Genomic DNA, 17,412 nt, shown 5'->3' with positions numbered 1-17,412 from the left:
ATCGATTAACTTTTGGGATATATCAGGCCTCGGGAACTGCACTTTTTAGCGGGCCTATTTTACATTTTTGATCATTTTAAAGAAACTATTCAACCGATTTGCTTGAAATTTCATATATAAGCTTCGCTCGACCGGCCGCAAAACCTCCTAACTTTTGGAAGAAATCAGGTGTCAGCAACTGGACGTTTACTACGGGCCAAATATACATTTTTGCGTATATAAAGAGAAATAATCGACCGATTTCATTGAAATTTAATATTTAGGTTCTTCGTATTAAAACAATGAACATATAAATTTTTGGGAAAGATCAAGGCTCGAAAACTGATCTGCGGGCCGATTTTACATTTTTCACTATATCTACGGAACTAATTGATAGAATTTCTTGAAATTTGATATTTGAGTTCTGGTTGTTACCGAAACTAACTGACGAGCATTTCAGGGAATTCGGGTGGCACAAAGCGAAACTCTACTAAGAGCGAAATTTACATTTTTCTAGGTATGTTAACTATAAGCTTATTAATGTCCTAAAAATTGGAAAGAGGTAATTAACAGGCATTTTTATAATATTCTGTAACACTTTCACTTAACTAGACAATGCACAATGCGGTCGGTTATGTGCTGACCACATCAGATTTTTTTTTCTTTCATGTATTCACCTTTTTAATTGTACTTTTGATATGTACCTATCTGTACTTATACAAATTCGAATTATACGCATATACGGAAACAAGCTCACAGGCATACCTACGTACGCGTATAAATTTTGTATTGTAGGGACTAGCTTTTATTTTTGTCTTGACTTTCTTTACACAATTATTTAGGTATTCCTCTTAAAAATTCTATTGTTCTGCAAAACAACACATATTTACAAACATACATATTGCTTCTAAACTGAACTAATATAACCTGTGAGGTTGTTTGGTATTCCTACTCTGTACATGCACATACATATGTATGGTATGCACAATGATTGTGGAATGAATAACATCGCCTCAAGAATCTTTGCATTGAAAAGACGGTCATCATCATAATATTTTGCCAGAAAAAGGTTATTTTAATTATAAAAAAAAAATTCATGTACCTACTAGATTTAATATTAAAGTTCAACTTTAGGTTTTCTTATATTTAATAGTATGAAAGTCCAATTAATTCGATTCATATTTTTTCTCTATATGTAGGTACGTGTCTTTTGTATTACAGGTTTCGTATCAATTTTACAATATAAAAAAAAGTGAGATAAAAATATTTTGATATTCATTCTAATTGTGCGATTTTCATACTATAGGGGTTCATTATTCCGAAAGTCATTGCGGTACAAAAGAAAAAAATTAAAAAAAAATTCTTTTTATCTAACGGCCATGCAAACACGCATTTTTTTTTTGAGATTCAAAAAAATATTAAATTCGCTGATACAGCAAAAAAGTTAAAAGGTGTTGAAATCATTTGCTCATGCCAATCATCTGTTACAAAAAGAAAAAATTAAGAAAAATTGAGAAAGTAACGTAAAAAACAAAAATAAAATGTAAAAAAAAGTGATGAATAAAAATAATTAAAATTTTGAAATTTCTGAAATTAAAAAAAATTTACATGTAAAAAGGGCGGATTTATTTTGTTTTTTTCTTTTTTGATCAAAGTTCTCACAAAATTTTATTTTTAATTCTTCTTTAGAGTTGTGACATACACGATATTCCCGAATCCAACCTACTCTACTATATCTTACTTCTAGTTTAACGGTTTATAAAAACATGATTTAAAAAAATTTTGTAGAGATTTTCTAATTTAGACTTCACGAAAATTTACTTGCATTTATCTAGAACAAGTTCAATATTTTTTTATTTTGTTTTCAGTAAGCTGAAAAAGCTTATTTGTAGTTATTTTCGTTTACCCTACACCTTATAAACTTCTGACCTTATAAAACATATACCCTCCGCGTAAAGCAGAAAATGGCTGTTCAACGGTAAAGATTCATTGTCAACAGTCAGAAAAAAAAATTTTGTTACAAAACCACTTTAAGAAGATTCATTAGAAGTGATAATGAGGTTATGAGTTTGATAAGAAAAAGAGTTCATTAAAAATCGAATGCCTTTGAAATTACCAAAAATTATAAATTTCTTACACACATACATACATATGTATGCCTATGTATGTACAAACATACTTATATACATATATAAAAAATTTTGTTTTTGTAATTTGTAATTTAACTGACTTTCAAAACATTTTTTTATAAAATATGTACAACGTTATGTATGTATTATACTTTAAATGTACACGTCTTTATACGATCATTTAGATACAAATTTTGAAATTTGTAAAATTAAAGAAAAATATATCACATAATTACTTACCCAAGCATAGTTTGTGCGTTATGTATAAGTAACTAAAAGCTTCGTATAATTAAATAAGGTTTGAACCTTAACTCCGTTCAAGGTTCAAATTTAAAAAATTAACAAATATATTTATGAAAACATACTTCAGCTTATACTAAAAATTAACCTTACTGACCGAGAAATAAATCTAATACACATTTTTATAAACTTATTATCCTTGTCATATACATATTTATAAAATCTTTTGGGCTACATTGATTAATTCATACTTATGAATTTGAAAAGAATTATAAATTTCAAAATTTATATGAAAATATTTTGGGCTTCAAAGTAAACCCAACTATGGATTATTCACCTACCATTACTTATTACATAAATTGCAATATTTTTTATATATGTATGTATGTATGTACATAATGTAGAGGGAGAAATATTTCAATCTACAAAAAAGCCACTAAAACTCAATATTTTATCTAAGACAACAAATATTCTCATCAAATCTTTAAATTTGTTTGTGCATATGGAATACATATTATTTATTTTGTTGCATTACAAAGAAAATTTCAGTTGAATAAGATGATATTGTATTTTATTTTAAATCTTGAGCATTTTTAAGTAATCAAATGACCTGTGAGAAATTTTGAATAAACAAAAACAAACAAATATGCAAAACTGTGAAGAAGGAGGGCAATCGGTATCTACATTACATAAGATTAGTTTAAAATATTAATGATATATGAGTTAAAAAAAGAAGGTCATCTTTTTGTTCCCAGGAAAAATTTTCCATTTATTATTTTCTTCTATATGTACATACATATATGTATGTAGAAAAATAATAGAACAAAAACCATTTGTAAAAACGAAAAATTTAAATGAAAATCAAGGAACAATATTATTCTTTTGTTATTTCCTTAGAGTTAGGAAAAAAGGCAGATTTCATTTATACTTACATACATACATATATCAAGAATTCTTTAATTCATACAAACTTCATGAAATCAAAGAACAATTTAAACAAAAAATTTTTTTCGTGTATTCCTAATTCAAACGTTTTCGACATGACACCACGGTTATCACGGTTATGTTGTTCATTGTTTCTTTTAAGTAGGTATGTAGCACTTTTCCCTAATAGTGCTATTAATAACGCTTATTTGAAATTACTATTGCACTTTTTAATATTTTTTTGAAACAAACATCTGAAGCACTTAAGAACATTACGGGCAACCCTTGATTTTGATAAACATCATTTTCGTACATAAATGGATGAAAATTTTAATTGGATACTTTCTACCGTTCGGTTTTGGGTTTTGCAAAAAATCTTTGATTTGCTATTTTTAACCTATTTTTATGAAATGAAAATGACGTTCTGCTAGAGGTATTTTTGCAACTTGTAAATCATAGCATATTATCAAATTCATCACAAAAATATGTACTTACTACCAAAAAAATAACTGAGACGTTTCCCAATTGAACTGCCGTTCTTTGTTTGCGTTTGAGGATGAAAACTTTTCCCTTGTGCCAATGAATGAATAAGGAAGACTGAATTTCTGCTTTTTAGTTTTTACATGTATTTACTTACATACATTTATATTTAATTTAAAAAGGCTTTTTTTAATAAATATTTAAATTTAATTTTTATTTTTAAGTTAAAATTTAAGTTAAAAAAGTAATTTTTTTTTTATATGGCGCAATTTTAAATTAATTTATTATTATATTACCCAACTATATAATAATAATATTCTACTTACTTATCAGCGTTAGCTCATGAGCTGTTGCATTACTGTGAGCACTGTCACTGTAAAAACAACCAACACGATAACCGGGAACGGTAGACAATTTTCGTTAATACAGAATAACAACGGAGCGGCAATCAAATATTCGGTAATGGAGGATTTTAGGCTATTTTACAATCGTGAGTTAAATTCACAGTAGAATTTTGACTTTATTCCGATCAGTCCCTTTTATATATGCATGTTTATGTGTTCTGATGAATTTTAACATTACGTCGCAGAAAATCGTTCTCATTCGATTTTCACTTTTATAATATAGAAAATACACATAACTTATATAATAATTAATAAATGACAATATCATTATTTACGTTCCATTTACATGTTCGAACCACTCATACATATACATATATAATATATAAACCCATCTATTCAAATACTACTTCCTAATATTGGAAAAAATAACGTAACTATCATCTAATTTATAACAAAAATTCATTTAATAGATGTGTGCGTTCAAGCTTTTCTCAAAGTTTATATTAGATTACTATATTAGGCTACTCATGAATGATTGGAACACGGAAATGGAACGTCAATAACATGTCACAAAAACAGTGCTGTCGTCAAAAAAAAATCTTTATACCAATAATAAACTAAATTATTTAAAAATACTCACAATTCAATATATGCGCTTATAACTTATCGTGAATTCCTCAAAATGTAGTGACGACGAGAACGCGTTTTGGGCAAAAGTATAAAGAATTTTATTTTGATTGATTGCTTCAAAAATAAGAAATTTAAGAGAAATACTGCCAAATGATGCACATTCTCAAAAGCAACAACTTAAAAAAATTCGCCAAATTAGTGACTTCTTACATAAAAATCTTATGAATTAAATGAAAAATAATTACATAATAATGTGAAAAAAAAGAAAACCATATGGGCAAAAAAATCAAATAAATTTAAAATAAAATTTGTACGATAAAAATATTACGATAAACTTTATTAAAAAACACAATATATTTGTACGATAAACTTTATTAAAAAACACAATATATCATTCCATTTAAGAACACAAAAATGAGTACAGTAAAAATATTGTAAAAATAATGAATGCAAAATGTATCGGTTGATTTTCGGCTATTACTACTTTATCGCTAACTTAATTTAAAATTACCACTAGATATAACAACAAAGTCACACTATATAAAAAATCTGATGTGATCAGCACATAACCAACCGCAATGTGTATTGTTTAGTTAAGTGAAAGTGTTACAGAATAATACAATAAAAATGCCTTTTAAATACTTCTTTCTAATTTTTAGGGCGTTAGTAAGTTTTTAGTTAACATACCTAGAAAAATATAAATTTGGCTCTTGGTAGAGTTTCGCTTAGTGCCATCCGAATTCTCTGAATTTTTCGACAGTTAGTTTCGGTAACAACCAGAACTCAAATATCAAGTCTGTACGAAACGAATTGATGGAATGAAATTCCATCAATTCGTTTCGTAGATATGGTAAAAAATGTAAAATCGGCACGCAGATCAGTTTTCAAGCTCTGATCTTTCCAAAAAATTTACATGTTCATTGTTTTAACACTCCAAATTTAAATTTAAAATTTCAAGGAAATTGGTTGATTATTTGTCTTTATATGGGCAAAAATCTAAGATTGGTTCGCAAAAAAGGAACTTTATAAGGTCTGAGATATCCCAACAGTTAATCAATCTGTGACGTAGCCAAACAGACTAAAAAGTTGCTAAAAATAGTTTATTTACACTTCCCTACCATGGAGAAGTGCGCTTAAACTGAAAACTCGATATGCAAAATTTGTCGCCATCACATCACTTTCATTATTTATTCAATACAATAATAATTTAAGACTTCACAATATATTAAAAGTCGCATAAATGCATTGCCACCCGTTTACTTTGGAAACTTATATGATTTTGACCATTATTGTAGTAAAAAAAATAAAAATTTTGAGTGTACTAGAACATTTCTTAAAAGAATATTAAATTATGGATGATATATTAAAAAGAACGATATTTCAAACTATTCTTCCTTAAAAATTTGACGTAAAAACAATGTTTTATCTGTACAAAAAAATTAATTATATTATTCCTCTCAGAAATATTCTCATGATCAATATACATTTTGGCGAGAAAAATTTAAGGAAAAAATAGTATCTCGGCCGTTTTTTCAATTTTGTGCGTAGAATATTTGTTTTACAGCAAGTCCAAGCTTCAGGCTGCATGTCAACATTTGGACATCTAATACAGAAAAAGGGTTTGAGTTTCAAATTTTTTTTAAATGTTATTTTGGAAAAAATTTCTTTTCCTTTTCCAACAATTTTTTTTTGCAAGGGAATGAAAAATATGTCAAACATTGAACAAAAAGTCGCCGTGTAAACACAGCTAATCGGAAAATACATTTTGTGATATGGACATTTTTTTTGCAAAAAATTGTACTCGATATTTGTCGATGTTCGATACATCGGCATGTATAGACTAGTCTTATTCTTATAAATAATTTATTTTTATAAGTGATTCATTGTGAGTATATAACTTAAATTAAAAAAAGTTATTTTAACTTTAAATTAACTTGATTGTTTTTAATATTATTATGTTTTTGATAATTATAAGACTTTCAGACAAAAATTTCGGGACATTATTCAATTGGTATTTTGAAAACCAACGAGTGTACGAGTAATTTGAAAAAGTTAGGTTTTAAGAATAAATTCCAAAAAAATATTTTATTATATTTTGTACTAAAATGTAAAATAAATAATACTTCAAAAAAATTAATAACTTGCAAAGTGGAATTAAAAATTTTAATTGCAGAATTTTTTAAAAGCATTTTAAATGTGCTAATTCAGGGTTCGTTAAATTATTCAAAATAATTTTCATTTTGTGTAAAATTTGTTGGATATACATACTTATGTATATAAACCCATACATAGTTCTAAGTAAACTAAATTTTTATCAATGTGAGTATTGAACAATTATTTAATTATTTCAACGATTACTTTTTTTTTGTAGGTAGGTACTTTTAATTTATCTGAAATAAAAAATTCAATATGATATATTTCACTTTAGTAATTAAGTAGGGTAGGTATATCGTTTTTTTTTTATAATTTGTATCGAAACAAGAACTTTTCTAGATTTTCATCCAAAATATTTCAGACGCAATTAGAATATTATATAGATACTTATAGATTAAGAGGTAGGTATACCTACTTAAAGCAGGAATTTACAGTCTAAAACTTCCTAAGATAGGGATAGTCTGTTAAAACTGATTAAAAACCTCATCTTGTTTATGTTATCTCATTTAAACAAGTCCTCTTTTAGAATTACAACAAAATTTGTATAAAAATTTTTTTAATCAACTTTTCTTTTTTTATAAAGTCAGGAAAATAATTATCGAAGTGTAGCTAATACTTATTTAAAAATTTCATTACAAATTATCAAGCAATTCAATTTATTTAAATTTGAGTAAATTTTTAGTGAATTTTCAATATTTATTACAAAATCCAAATTTTAATTAAAAAAAAATGCTTTCAAAAGAAGATGCCATGATATTGAAAGAAAACGGACATGTTTTAATGGAAGCATTACAAAATATTATTAATGCTCCAACTTTAATGAATTTAATAAGATACATTTCAAAAACGTTTTCAGTTGATCCAGATAAGGTTAGAGAGCCACTAAAACAAATTTTAGAAAGTGGTATTGCATTAGGTTTTTTAATTCGTCAAAATGGAAAATATTATTTATATGGCGAAGTTGAGGGTGAAAATACCAAAAACTTTATTAAAGAAGTCGATGGTACATATAGAAGAAAACATTCACATGAAAAAAGGAGAAGTAAATCACTAAAACGTAACAAAAATGCTAGCAGTAAAAACAAAAGTCGAAGTCGAAGTAGAAATAATATGGATCATAATGGAAAATCATTTCGTTAGCTATGAAGAATAGTTGCAACTTGTAAAAGTACAAATATTTGTGCATAATTTTAAATTAACATTTTATTTTGCGGAAAATAAAAAATTGTTAATGTAAATATCAGGTATTTTTTAAAATGCAAAAATTTTGCGAACCGTAACTCTCCTAAAATGTATAAGCATAAAGTATAAACTTTTAAATGAAGAAAGTATTAGTTTAACCAGAAATTATGAATGCTTATTAAAAAGGATAAGGATATTTGGTAGACGCTTTATATCGTATTTTAAGAAAAATATTAATCAGTTTTGTTACAGAAACTAATTAAGTAAAATTATAAAATATTAATCTTAAAGTTAATTAAATAAAAAGCTAAAATTCCCGCATAAAATTTCAACTTTGCAGACTTCATTCTTATATCCTCAGTTAGTTTTACTGATACTTATGTTGATACTTTTCTAATCACATAAAATTCATGAATTCCTTTATAGGTATTATATAATAACCCACAATTTATAATGAGTTACAATATTTTTATTCAAAAAATTTATAAAATTAATTTAATTTTTTATAACATAACTTAGATGACGTAACGCACGCAGTTAAATTTACGTTTCTCCATTAGAAATTAATGGCAAAATAAAATTGTAATCTCGGAAAAAAATATAAACTAAAACAAATGATATAAATAGTTGAATTTTGTTTAACTTAGTACATACAATTACATTTCTAATATTAAACAATTAGAAAACGTCTTGTTTTTTTCTTTGAATTTATTTTCATTATTGTATTATTCATTTTTATAAATAGCGGTGTTGTTTACGTCATACAGAGCATCAAAATGAAAGAAGAATAGAAAATAAAAGATCATTACGAGAAGGAGCGATCAATAATTTTCATTAATAAAATTATTAACCTTTTAAAACTCATCATTTTAAAGTTGAAGATTGAATAAAAAAGCTGATTAATTCTCATGTTCTTGATATTTTAAATCTTTTTACAAATTTTCACATGGTTTAGTTCCTTTTACAAAGTCACATGTTTGGTTAAGATATATACAAATATATAAGGCTCTTCAGCGATTTAAATTGAATTTAGTTAAGGAAAAATCTAAACAAATGGACAAAAATAATGAAAATTTGTTACTAGAACGTAAATAAAAATTCCATTCTATTTATTTTAAAATGTAAAATTGTAGAATTCATTTAAAAATTTTTTTTTAATCCTTTTTTTATAAAACATATTCTCATAGATAAATTATCTATTTCTGCAGTACTCCTTATTGACGTAAGATTCAATTGAAAGGAAAAATATTGAATTTTATAAATTTTTCTTGTTACATTATAAAGGAATAAATAGAGTTTCCGTTTTAGGAAAAACGCAAAATGGTAGCTTCCGCATTTTTCTTATATACTTACTTATATAACAGGTACCTAAATACTCTAAATCTAGTTTTATGCATTTATATACATAATAAAATATTTCATTTATAGGTTATTAACTTTTGAAATCCATTTTGTATATTCATAAAAAAAATTGCTTTAACATACTACGAGTATGAGGGCAAAAAAAAAAATTTATATGAGTTTTATAAATTATTTCTTTTTTTTTTGCTTTCATTCATGTTTTAAAATAATATTAAAATATTTCGGAATCTATTATGATAAGTAATGGCATGTATACCTATCAGGCCACCAAGCTGAAATTATTTTTCTTAAATTTTGAATCGGAAAAAAATTACAAACACAATTCTTAATATTTTATGTTTTCGAAGTATACCGATTGATATACGAGTAGGTATTTCCTTATTTTTTTTTATGAAATTTTTGAGTATTCTTTGTAACTCTCACATTATTTATTATGGCTTTAAAAGCTATCTAAGTTATAATAATTATATTTTTGCTTATTTTTTTTCAATTTCTTTTTAAATTCAATTTCTTAATCAAAAACTTTGTTCTGTAATTCAGTACCCTTCTATTTGGAAGACGAGAAAAGTTGTATGCGCTAAAAATTGCAGTTTTTTTAATGCATTTTTCAGATGGAATTTAGCAACCGATTTTCTTGAAATTTAAATTTTAAATTTCAAAAAATATAGAATCAGTAGAGCTAAAGATATTGATCAATTTCCTTAACACAAATAATTTCCGACTCCCTTTCCATTTAAACTCCATATAAATTTAGAATTTATTTTTGATTTTAAAATTTTTAGAATTTATTTTGTTCTCTGAGCTTGGTGGCTGATAGATATATAAGGTATTAATGATAGTCATTCAATATTCTTACCTTATTCTCACATTTATAATAATATTTAGACCTTTTATTTATCATATAATATTAGAAAAATTTATTAATTTTTGGTTTTACATTGGTGCACCTACAAAATACATTAAATTTATTTAAGAATCATCCAGTTAATCTTCTAATTATAAAAGATATTAAATTCTTAGTTCAACTAAAAGTTCATTACATAGAAAATTTTGCCAAAAAATAAACCAATAAGTTGTACATGTAGTCAACCACTTTTCTTTTATCTTTTTATAAAACTTTCTTTCATATTGTCTCTTATAAAAATGTTTATTGTAATTTATAGTATTTTAAAAGAACTAAAGAAACAAAAAATTTTTTCAACCCATGTTGCTACAAAATAAAGAGAAAAACTTTTGTTTATTTTCCAAAAGCAGAAGTCAAGTTCACGGTAAATGAACCTTTATTTTTTTATTTATACTTAATTTAACTATTTATACGTACAAATAAAAAAGTGTATAAAAAATTAATGTAAATGCACATTTGTTTCTCAACACGAGAATCAAATAAATTTATGTAGCAACATATAGACATATCTATGTGCATATATGATTGCATTCTTAAATTTATGGTTAGAAATTCGTGTCCACATGTAAAAATAATAGAATATAAATACATATATTTATAAAAATAAATATGTAATTATGTATATATTTTAATGCACATTTATTTTAATTCAAAGTTACTTGTTCTATAATTCTCTTTAAGGTGGTCTTCTTAAGGTCATAATTAATTGATGTTTTTTATTATATAGAAAGAAGAGATAGGAAAAGAAGAGTTTAGTATTTTTTTTTTTTTTTGTAGGACAATCCTAAAAAATTTTTCTAGAATATAACCTGAATTGTATATTAAAATCGCATTATTGTAATTTCGAAGTCAGGGTACCTTGTATATGTGTGTATGTAAGTATGTCAGAAAATTATATTAGCGTATGAATTCCATATTTAGAGGGTATTGTGAAGTGTACAGTATTTAAACAATATTCATATAGGATCATTGAGGTACATATACATATACTTATATATGTGTATCGTTTAAAAAAAAACTGCTGGAATGAAAATCTAACGTCAAGTTGAGTTATTCAGCCATCAAATTCTTAATTGCTGAATAGGTGAAATTCATTTTAGATTTTGAAATAGGTAATTTGATAATAAATATCCTTTAAAATTGATATGGATCTAAGGTAATTTCTTTCAGAGTTTAATTATATTTAAACAACTTACAAATTTCAAATTTATCAAATACAAAAAAAACTCAAATTAATTCATTCTGCTAAAGAAATCGAATAAATTTCGAATTTTTACTAATGAAGGAACCTTCCATATTAAAAATTATCCACAAAGTAAATAATAATGTGACAAAACTTCACGATTTTAATAATGTAAATAAAAAAACAACAAAACATAGATAAAAATAATATAAAACAACACCTTAATAAGAAATTTACAGCAGTAGCAACATTGACATTAAAGAAAAATATATAAAATATAAGAAAAAAAGAACAAAAGTGATAGCAATGATAGAATGCGCAAAGAAATATTTATAAGTTTAGATCTTTTGTTCAGATGCTCCTAAGATGGTTAAAAAAGAAAAAAAAAAAGATAAAAATTACTATAGGAAATAGTGAAAATACATAAATATATAAGAAGAAAACCAAATTCTAATAAACAAGTTTCTTATCCTTTATAAAATAACTAAGATTGCATCTGTTACTACTCTTACTGTTTATATTGCTATTAATATGCTTTTCTTCTTGTTTTACTTTCTGCTTCTTATTATCATTAGATTACTATTTATTGAATATCTTTCTGCAATCCTATTTGCCACAATAAACAACAATACTGTTTCTACTCGTTTCTACTTAAAAAATTATAATATAAAAAACATTCATACAGTATACATTTGTACATTCATAAACTAACATCAGAAGGGGCTCAGATACCCAAATTGTTCATATTAGTGAAAGTATCATTATATAAACTTATACACTGGTAAGAAATGAGTTTTATAAGAATGAACACAAACTCTTTTTTTTCTTACTTTCTATAGCAATTTTTTTTTATTTTTATTCGGAAATAATTTTTTTAGACTTTAAGTTTTGACAAATCGGTCAGAACTTCATTTCCAAGTAGGAAAATTCTTAATAAAGATCTTAAATCTTACAAGTTACTTTAATTCAAGCTCATTTGTACAACATATACAGCCATTAATAGAATTTTATGTCAAAATATGGGTTATGTAAATTTTGTGTTTATATAAGTCAACTTAAACTTATAGTTATAACCTTCTTAACGATTGTCATAAATATTAATTCTTATTAGTGCGAGTCCACTGTATTTACTCATGTAGACATCTATAAAAAAGAAATATTTTAGTATTCGAATTCTTTCTACAATGTTTATATATAAAAACTTTACAAAAACGAAAAATAAATAATAGAAATGAAAAATTCTACCCATGTATTTTCTTCATTTACTTATTTAGCAATTTTTCATCTTTCCTTTTCAATTTTATAAAGAACTTTTCCGTATCCGGTTTTAATTTTCTTTTTAGCACTTTTCCAAAAATTTTTTGAAAAAAAGTGCTTATTAGTTTCACTCTGTCCGTCCGTCCGTCCGTCCGTCCGTCCGTCCGTCCGTCCGTCCGTCCGTCCGTCCGTCCGTCCGTCCGTCCGTCCGTGTGTCTGTTTACAAAACTTCTACATTCTTAAAGATAGAAAGCTGAAATTTAATACGTACATAGGTCTTTACTAGAAACTTATTTTCGTAGAACAAAATTTTTACCTATCTCCCCCCCTCTAGAAGTTATACCCCCCAAAGCACTAAAAATGGCCTATTTTAACTATTTGTTGCAATGAAACCATAAGCATTTTTGAAATTTTGCAAACGCAGAAAGGCAGTGGGTTGCTTCCCCTACCGCGGTATACTATAGTTAAACTTTAGAAAAACAAAATGGCCGTTCAAATTTACCGTTATCTAAAGTCCTTTTTTTCCAAATTTTTGATGTCGTTTTTCTTCTAGACCCCAGCCTGTAGAAGCTTGAAATTTTAGGGGCTTTTAGATATTAATAAGTAGTTCATTTCGTTAGAAGAAAATTTTTTTCCATCTCCACCCCCTCTCAAGTTATGACCTCTTGAAATTTGTAAAATTTGCATTTTTGACACCTTATATTTATGAAACCGCAAGTTTTTTCAAATTTCTATAAACACAAAAAGTTAACGGTAAATTCCATGACATTAAAAAATATAATTATTTTTCTTAACTCACACAATTAACCCTTAAAATCGAGCATTATGTTAACCCCTTTTTATATTAAATTTTGCTTTATTTCAAAGACTGCATAAATGGTTCATCCTGAACATATGCAATCCTACGTAGAACGAGTTTCGTATATGAATGAAAATAAATTTAATAGTGTGGTGGATATACATAGACTGTTTTTAAAAGCAGTATTTTCACTTGTTGAAGGGAAAAGTGCTACAATACAAACCATTGGTTTGACCCAACTTTATTATACATATTATGAATTTCTTTTTTTATCCTTTTTCTTTTATTTTTGATCACTTGTTTTTAACTCTTAATTTTTTAACTATTTTTAACTATATCAAAGAATGATAATCCTAACTTTAAAGGTTTCCTGATTGTTAAAATATAGTTAAATCAATTTTAAAGAACAAATAAGATAAAAAGAAACATAATCAAAATTATTAAATTTCTATTATGTCTTGTATAATGCAGAACGCGTATTTTCAGTAGGTAATATTTTTAACTCTTTCCTTTTTATGAAAAATGTACATGTGGAAATTTTTGAATTTCTTCAACTAAATTTCCAATTATATATAAGAAATGTGAGGCAATTAAACAACAAGATATATAGTACATCAAACGTTATTTGTTTAATGGCTACCCTGCAATCTTGCTATGCAAAATGAGTATTCAATACCAAATTTTAGAATTTTATTTAAAGGTCGTTTTCAAATCTTTCGCATTAGCTTTGATTTTAGAAAAATATAGGATTAATAGTAGTTTACATTTCTGTGACAGTGAAAGTCGTTTTTAAATTAAGTACAATAAGCAAGTAATAATAAACAGTAACAGTAAATTAAATTTAAATGTTGTTATTATTAAAACTTTAATTGAATTTAATTTTAGTTCAATTTGCTTTTTGCACCCTACATAATTTTTGTAATGTTTTGTAATGTAATTATTATTTCAAAATTTCTTTTAATATTTAAACAATATTTGTTGTCCAATTGTACTAGTTTGTTACAGTGATAAATTTTCAGCTTTCCGAAACTGTTTCGACAGTTGGTGCTTTATGCTTAATTATTTATTGTGTGAATTATTATATGTGAAATTCTTGTTTGTTGATTTCAATCCAAATATTTTACAGTGAATGACAGATACTTTTTAACTACCTAAACATGTTCTTATTCATCACCTTGTTTTGAATTTTTTTTTTGACAAAGTACAAAATTATGTAAAACAATCAAATATTTTTTTTTCAAATTTTAGGCAAAAAATAAGCTGTAATTATATTTAAAAAATAAGAAAATAAATTCTTATATAGGACATTTCAATAGATTGAAAGGACTGAGTTATTTTAGTACACTTTCTTATGAAATTTTTAATTGGAATGTATTTTCAATACTACCATCATATTATATTTACACTGTAAACATTATCAATCACAATGTTTGTTGACATTTTATTAAAACAATTTAATTATATATGTACATAATTTAATTTGGTAATAATTATTTAGTCTTTTTTTTTCAAATCCAAAGCAACCTCAGCTAACTGTGCAAAATCTGAATTTTCTCATCTTGTACATAATTGATTATGATAACACTTCGTAATTCCAATACAATGCGGTGCTACTTTTTTCTAAATTCAAAATGACCCTAATCACACACTACTAAACGAAGCCTAAAAATAGAAAAATATGTTAATTAGTTTTAATTTTTCAATGTTTGAATATATATATGTACACAGTAGCAATAACGTTTTTGTAACAAAAAATTATAGCACGCATGTACATGGGGAGTATTACTAAAAGCGTTGATTAAAAATGTTGATCTTTTTTTGTTGAAATATAACTGATGTTCGGGTATGATGAATAAGGTAAAAATTTTTAAAAGTAAAACCTTACACCTATTTCAATTCGATTCTTATCTTGGATTCGGTCATCCAATTAGATTAGAGTTTAAAATAATAGCTACTGAATACTTTGTAGTAGTTAAATATTATCTTAAAGAATATGTTTTGTGAACCTTCATTAATTATGTGAAAGACAACAGAATTTTAAACTATACATGAATCAAGGTAGTTTCACAATAAATATGTATTGTGGTATAGGTTTTTATATACTTTATTTTCCAGTTAATGTATTATGTTATTACAATTTTTATTTTTAATGTATTCATATACACGTAGGTATAGTGTTATTTTAGTAATATTATGAATATTATGTACATAGATTAGTCGAAAACGATATGTGATGACTGCAATCTATAAACTATTCTGTGCTTTTTGCCATATTACAAAGTTTTAAAAAAGTTTTTGATGGTGTAAAAACTCGTGGAACTAAGTCTATACTTACAAAAAAATTTAACTGTTGTTATATATAAAATGAAAAAATGCTGCTAATTACTCTCTTAGCTTTGTATATACATTGGTATATTTGTCCTTTTTCGTACATAGTAAAAAGTGTAGTTTTAAATTTTATTTTTAATAAAAATTTGGTACGGGTTTTTTTTACTTTTAAAAAGAAAATTAAAAGTACAAAAGAAAAGCAAACAATTCAAAATAATTTAAAAATAAAATTCTGTTAAAAAATTTGAATGCAAGGAGTATTGTCTAGTTTAGCGAAAGTGATTTTAAACACTTTTTTTCCTATTTTAAAGGCGCTAGTAAGCTTTTAGTTAACATACCTAGAAAATGTAAATTTGGCTCCAGTTAGTTTCGGTTACAACCAGAATTCGAATATTAAATTTTAAGAAATTCCATCAGTTAGATCCTTAAATTTGGTAAATATTGTAAAATCGGCCTCTAGTTCGTTTTCAGAGTCCTCATTTTTTTCAAAATTTTTAGAAGTTTATTGTTTTAACTCCCTGAATCCATATATTACATTGCAAGGAAATTATTTGATTATTTCTTTTTATATACGCAAAAATGTATATTTAACAGTATAGGAAACGTCTAGTTACTGACACCTGATTCCTCCAAATGTAATTTTCTTAAAAATGATCAAAAAAGTAAAACCGACCCAATTTGACATATCCCAAAAGTTGGAATATAAAATTTCATTAAAATCACACGGACCAACATCTTGCGAAAAACATAGAGGTTTATTTACACTTCTCTACCATGGCCAAATTTTATGTGATCACATAATCTCCCATATTGTATGCAACTACGGTAAAACTACGAAAAATAGTAGTATAACCATTATTTTGATAATTAAATCTATTTACATAATCGCAAAAAATTACATAATAATTTATTTTAATTTAATAATTTTAATGAAAAATTTTGTAAATTATAAAATTTTCACTAAAATTTTATTTTCTTCAACAGGTACATTCACAAAATTATATTAAAACAAAACATAGTCCTAGTGGTCGATTTCGAGGTGAAGTATTTTTTTTAAATCTAGAAGATGGCTATTTTGGCTGCCAAGTAAATGATTCAACAGATTATTTACAATTATACGAATTATCGAAATTATGCGACGGTACCCAAGACTGTTTTTTAGGGTCCGATGAGCTGAATAAAGAGCTCAAATGCACAAGTAAGTTTTGATTACATATATGTATTGGTTTTTTTCTTTTTAATTTACCTAATATTAGTTTTAATTCAACAATTAATGCAACCATAATTTATTTAATGAATTTTTCATTTTTAAAATAGATGACTGTGATAAAGATGGCACCAGTTGCAGAAATGGTGTTTGTCTAAATGGTGTATGCCATTGTAACGATGGTTACGGTGGTTGTAACTGTGTAGATCAAGGTAATGTACTGTTGTGTTAATTTATAATTGTAATAATATATACGTTACATATGTAACGTATATATAAGTATCTTTCGCTACATTCTTGCCAGTTTGCT

The 17,412-nt window shown here is 25.5% G+C and overlaps 1 protein-coding gene across 1 annotated transcript in view; it reads left to right on the top strand.

Moving 5' to 3' along the window:
* LOC129615157 (uncharacterized) overlaps positions 1-17,412 on the top strand; it is a 180,247-nt gene that overhangs the window by 34,655 nt on the left and 128,180 nt on the right. The window contains 2 exon segments of the mRNA XM_055530250.1: positions 16,880-17,093; positions 17,213-17,314. Of these exon segments, the coding sequence (XP_055386225.1) occupies positions 16,880-17,093; positions 17,213-17,314 (316 nt within the window).

This window comes from Condylostylus longicornis, unplaced genomic scaffold, assembly GCF_029603195.1.
Source record: "Condylostylus longicornis isolate FDR11 unplaced genomic scaffold, ASM2960319v2 ptg000135l, whole genome shotgun sequence".
NCBI classification, from domain to species: Eukaryota; Metazoa; Arthropoda; class Insecta; order Diptera; family Dolichopodidae; genus Condylostylus; species Condylostylus longicornis.
This window is presented reverse-complemented; position numbering and strand designations above follow the sequence as displayed.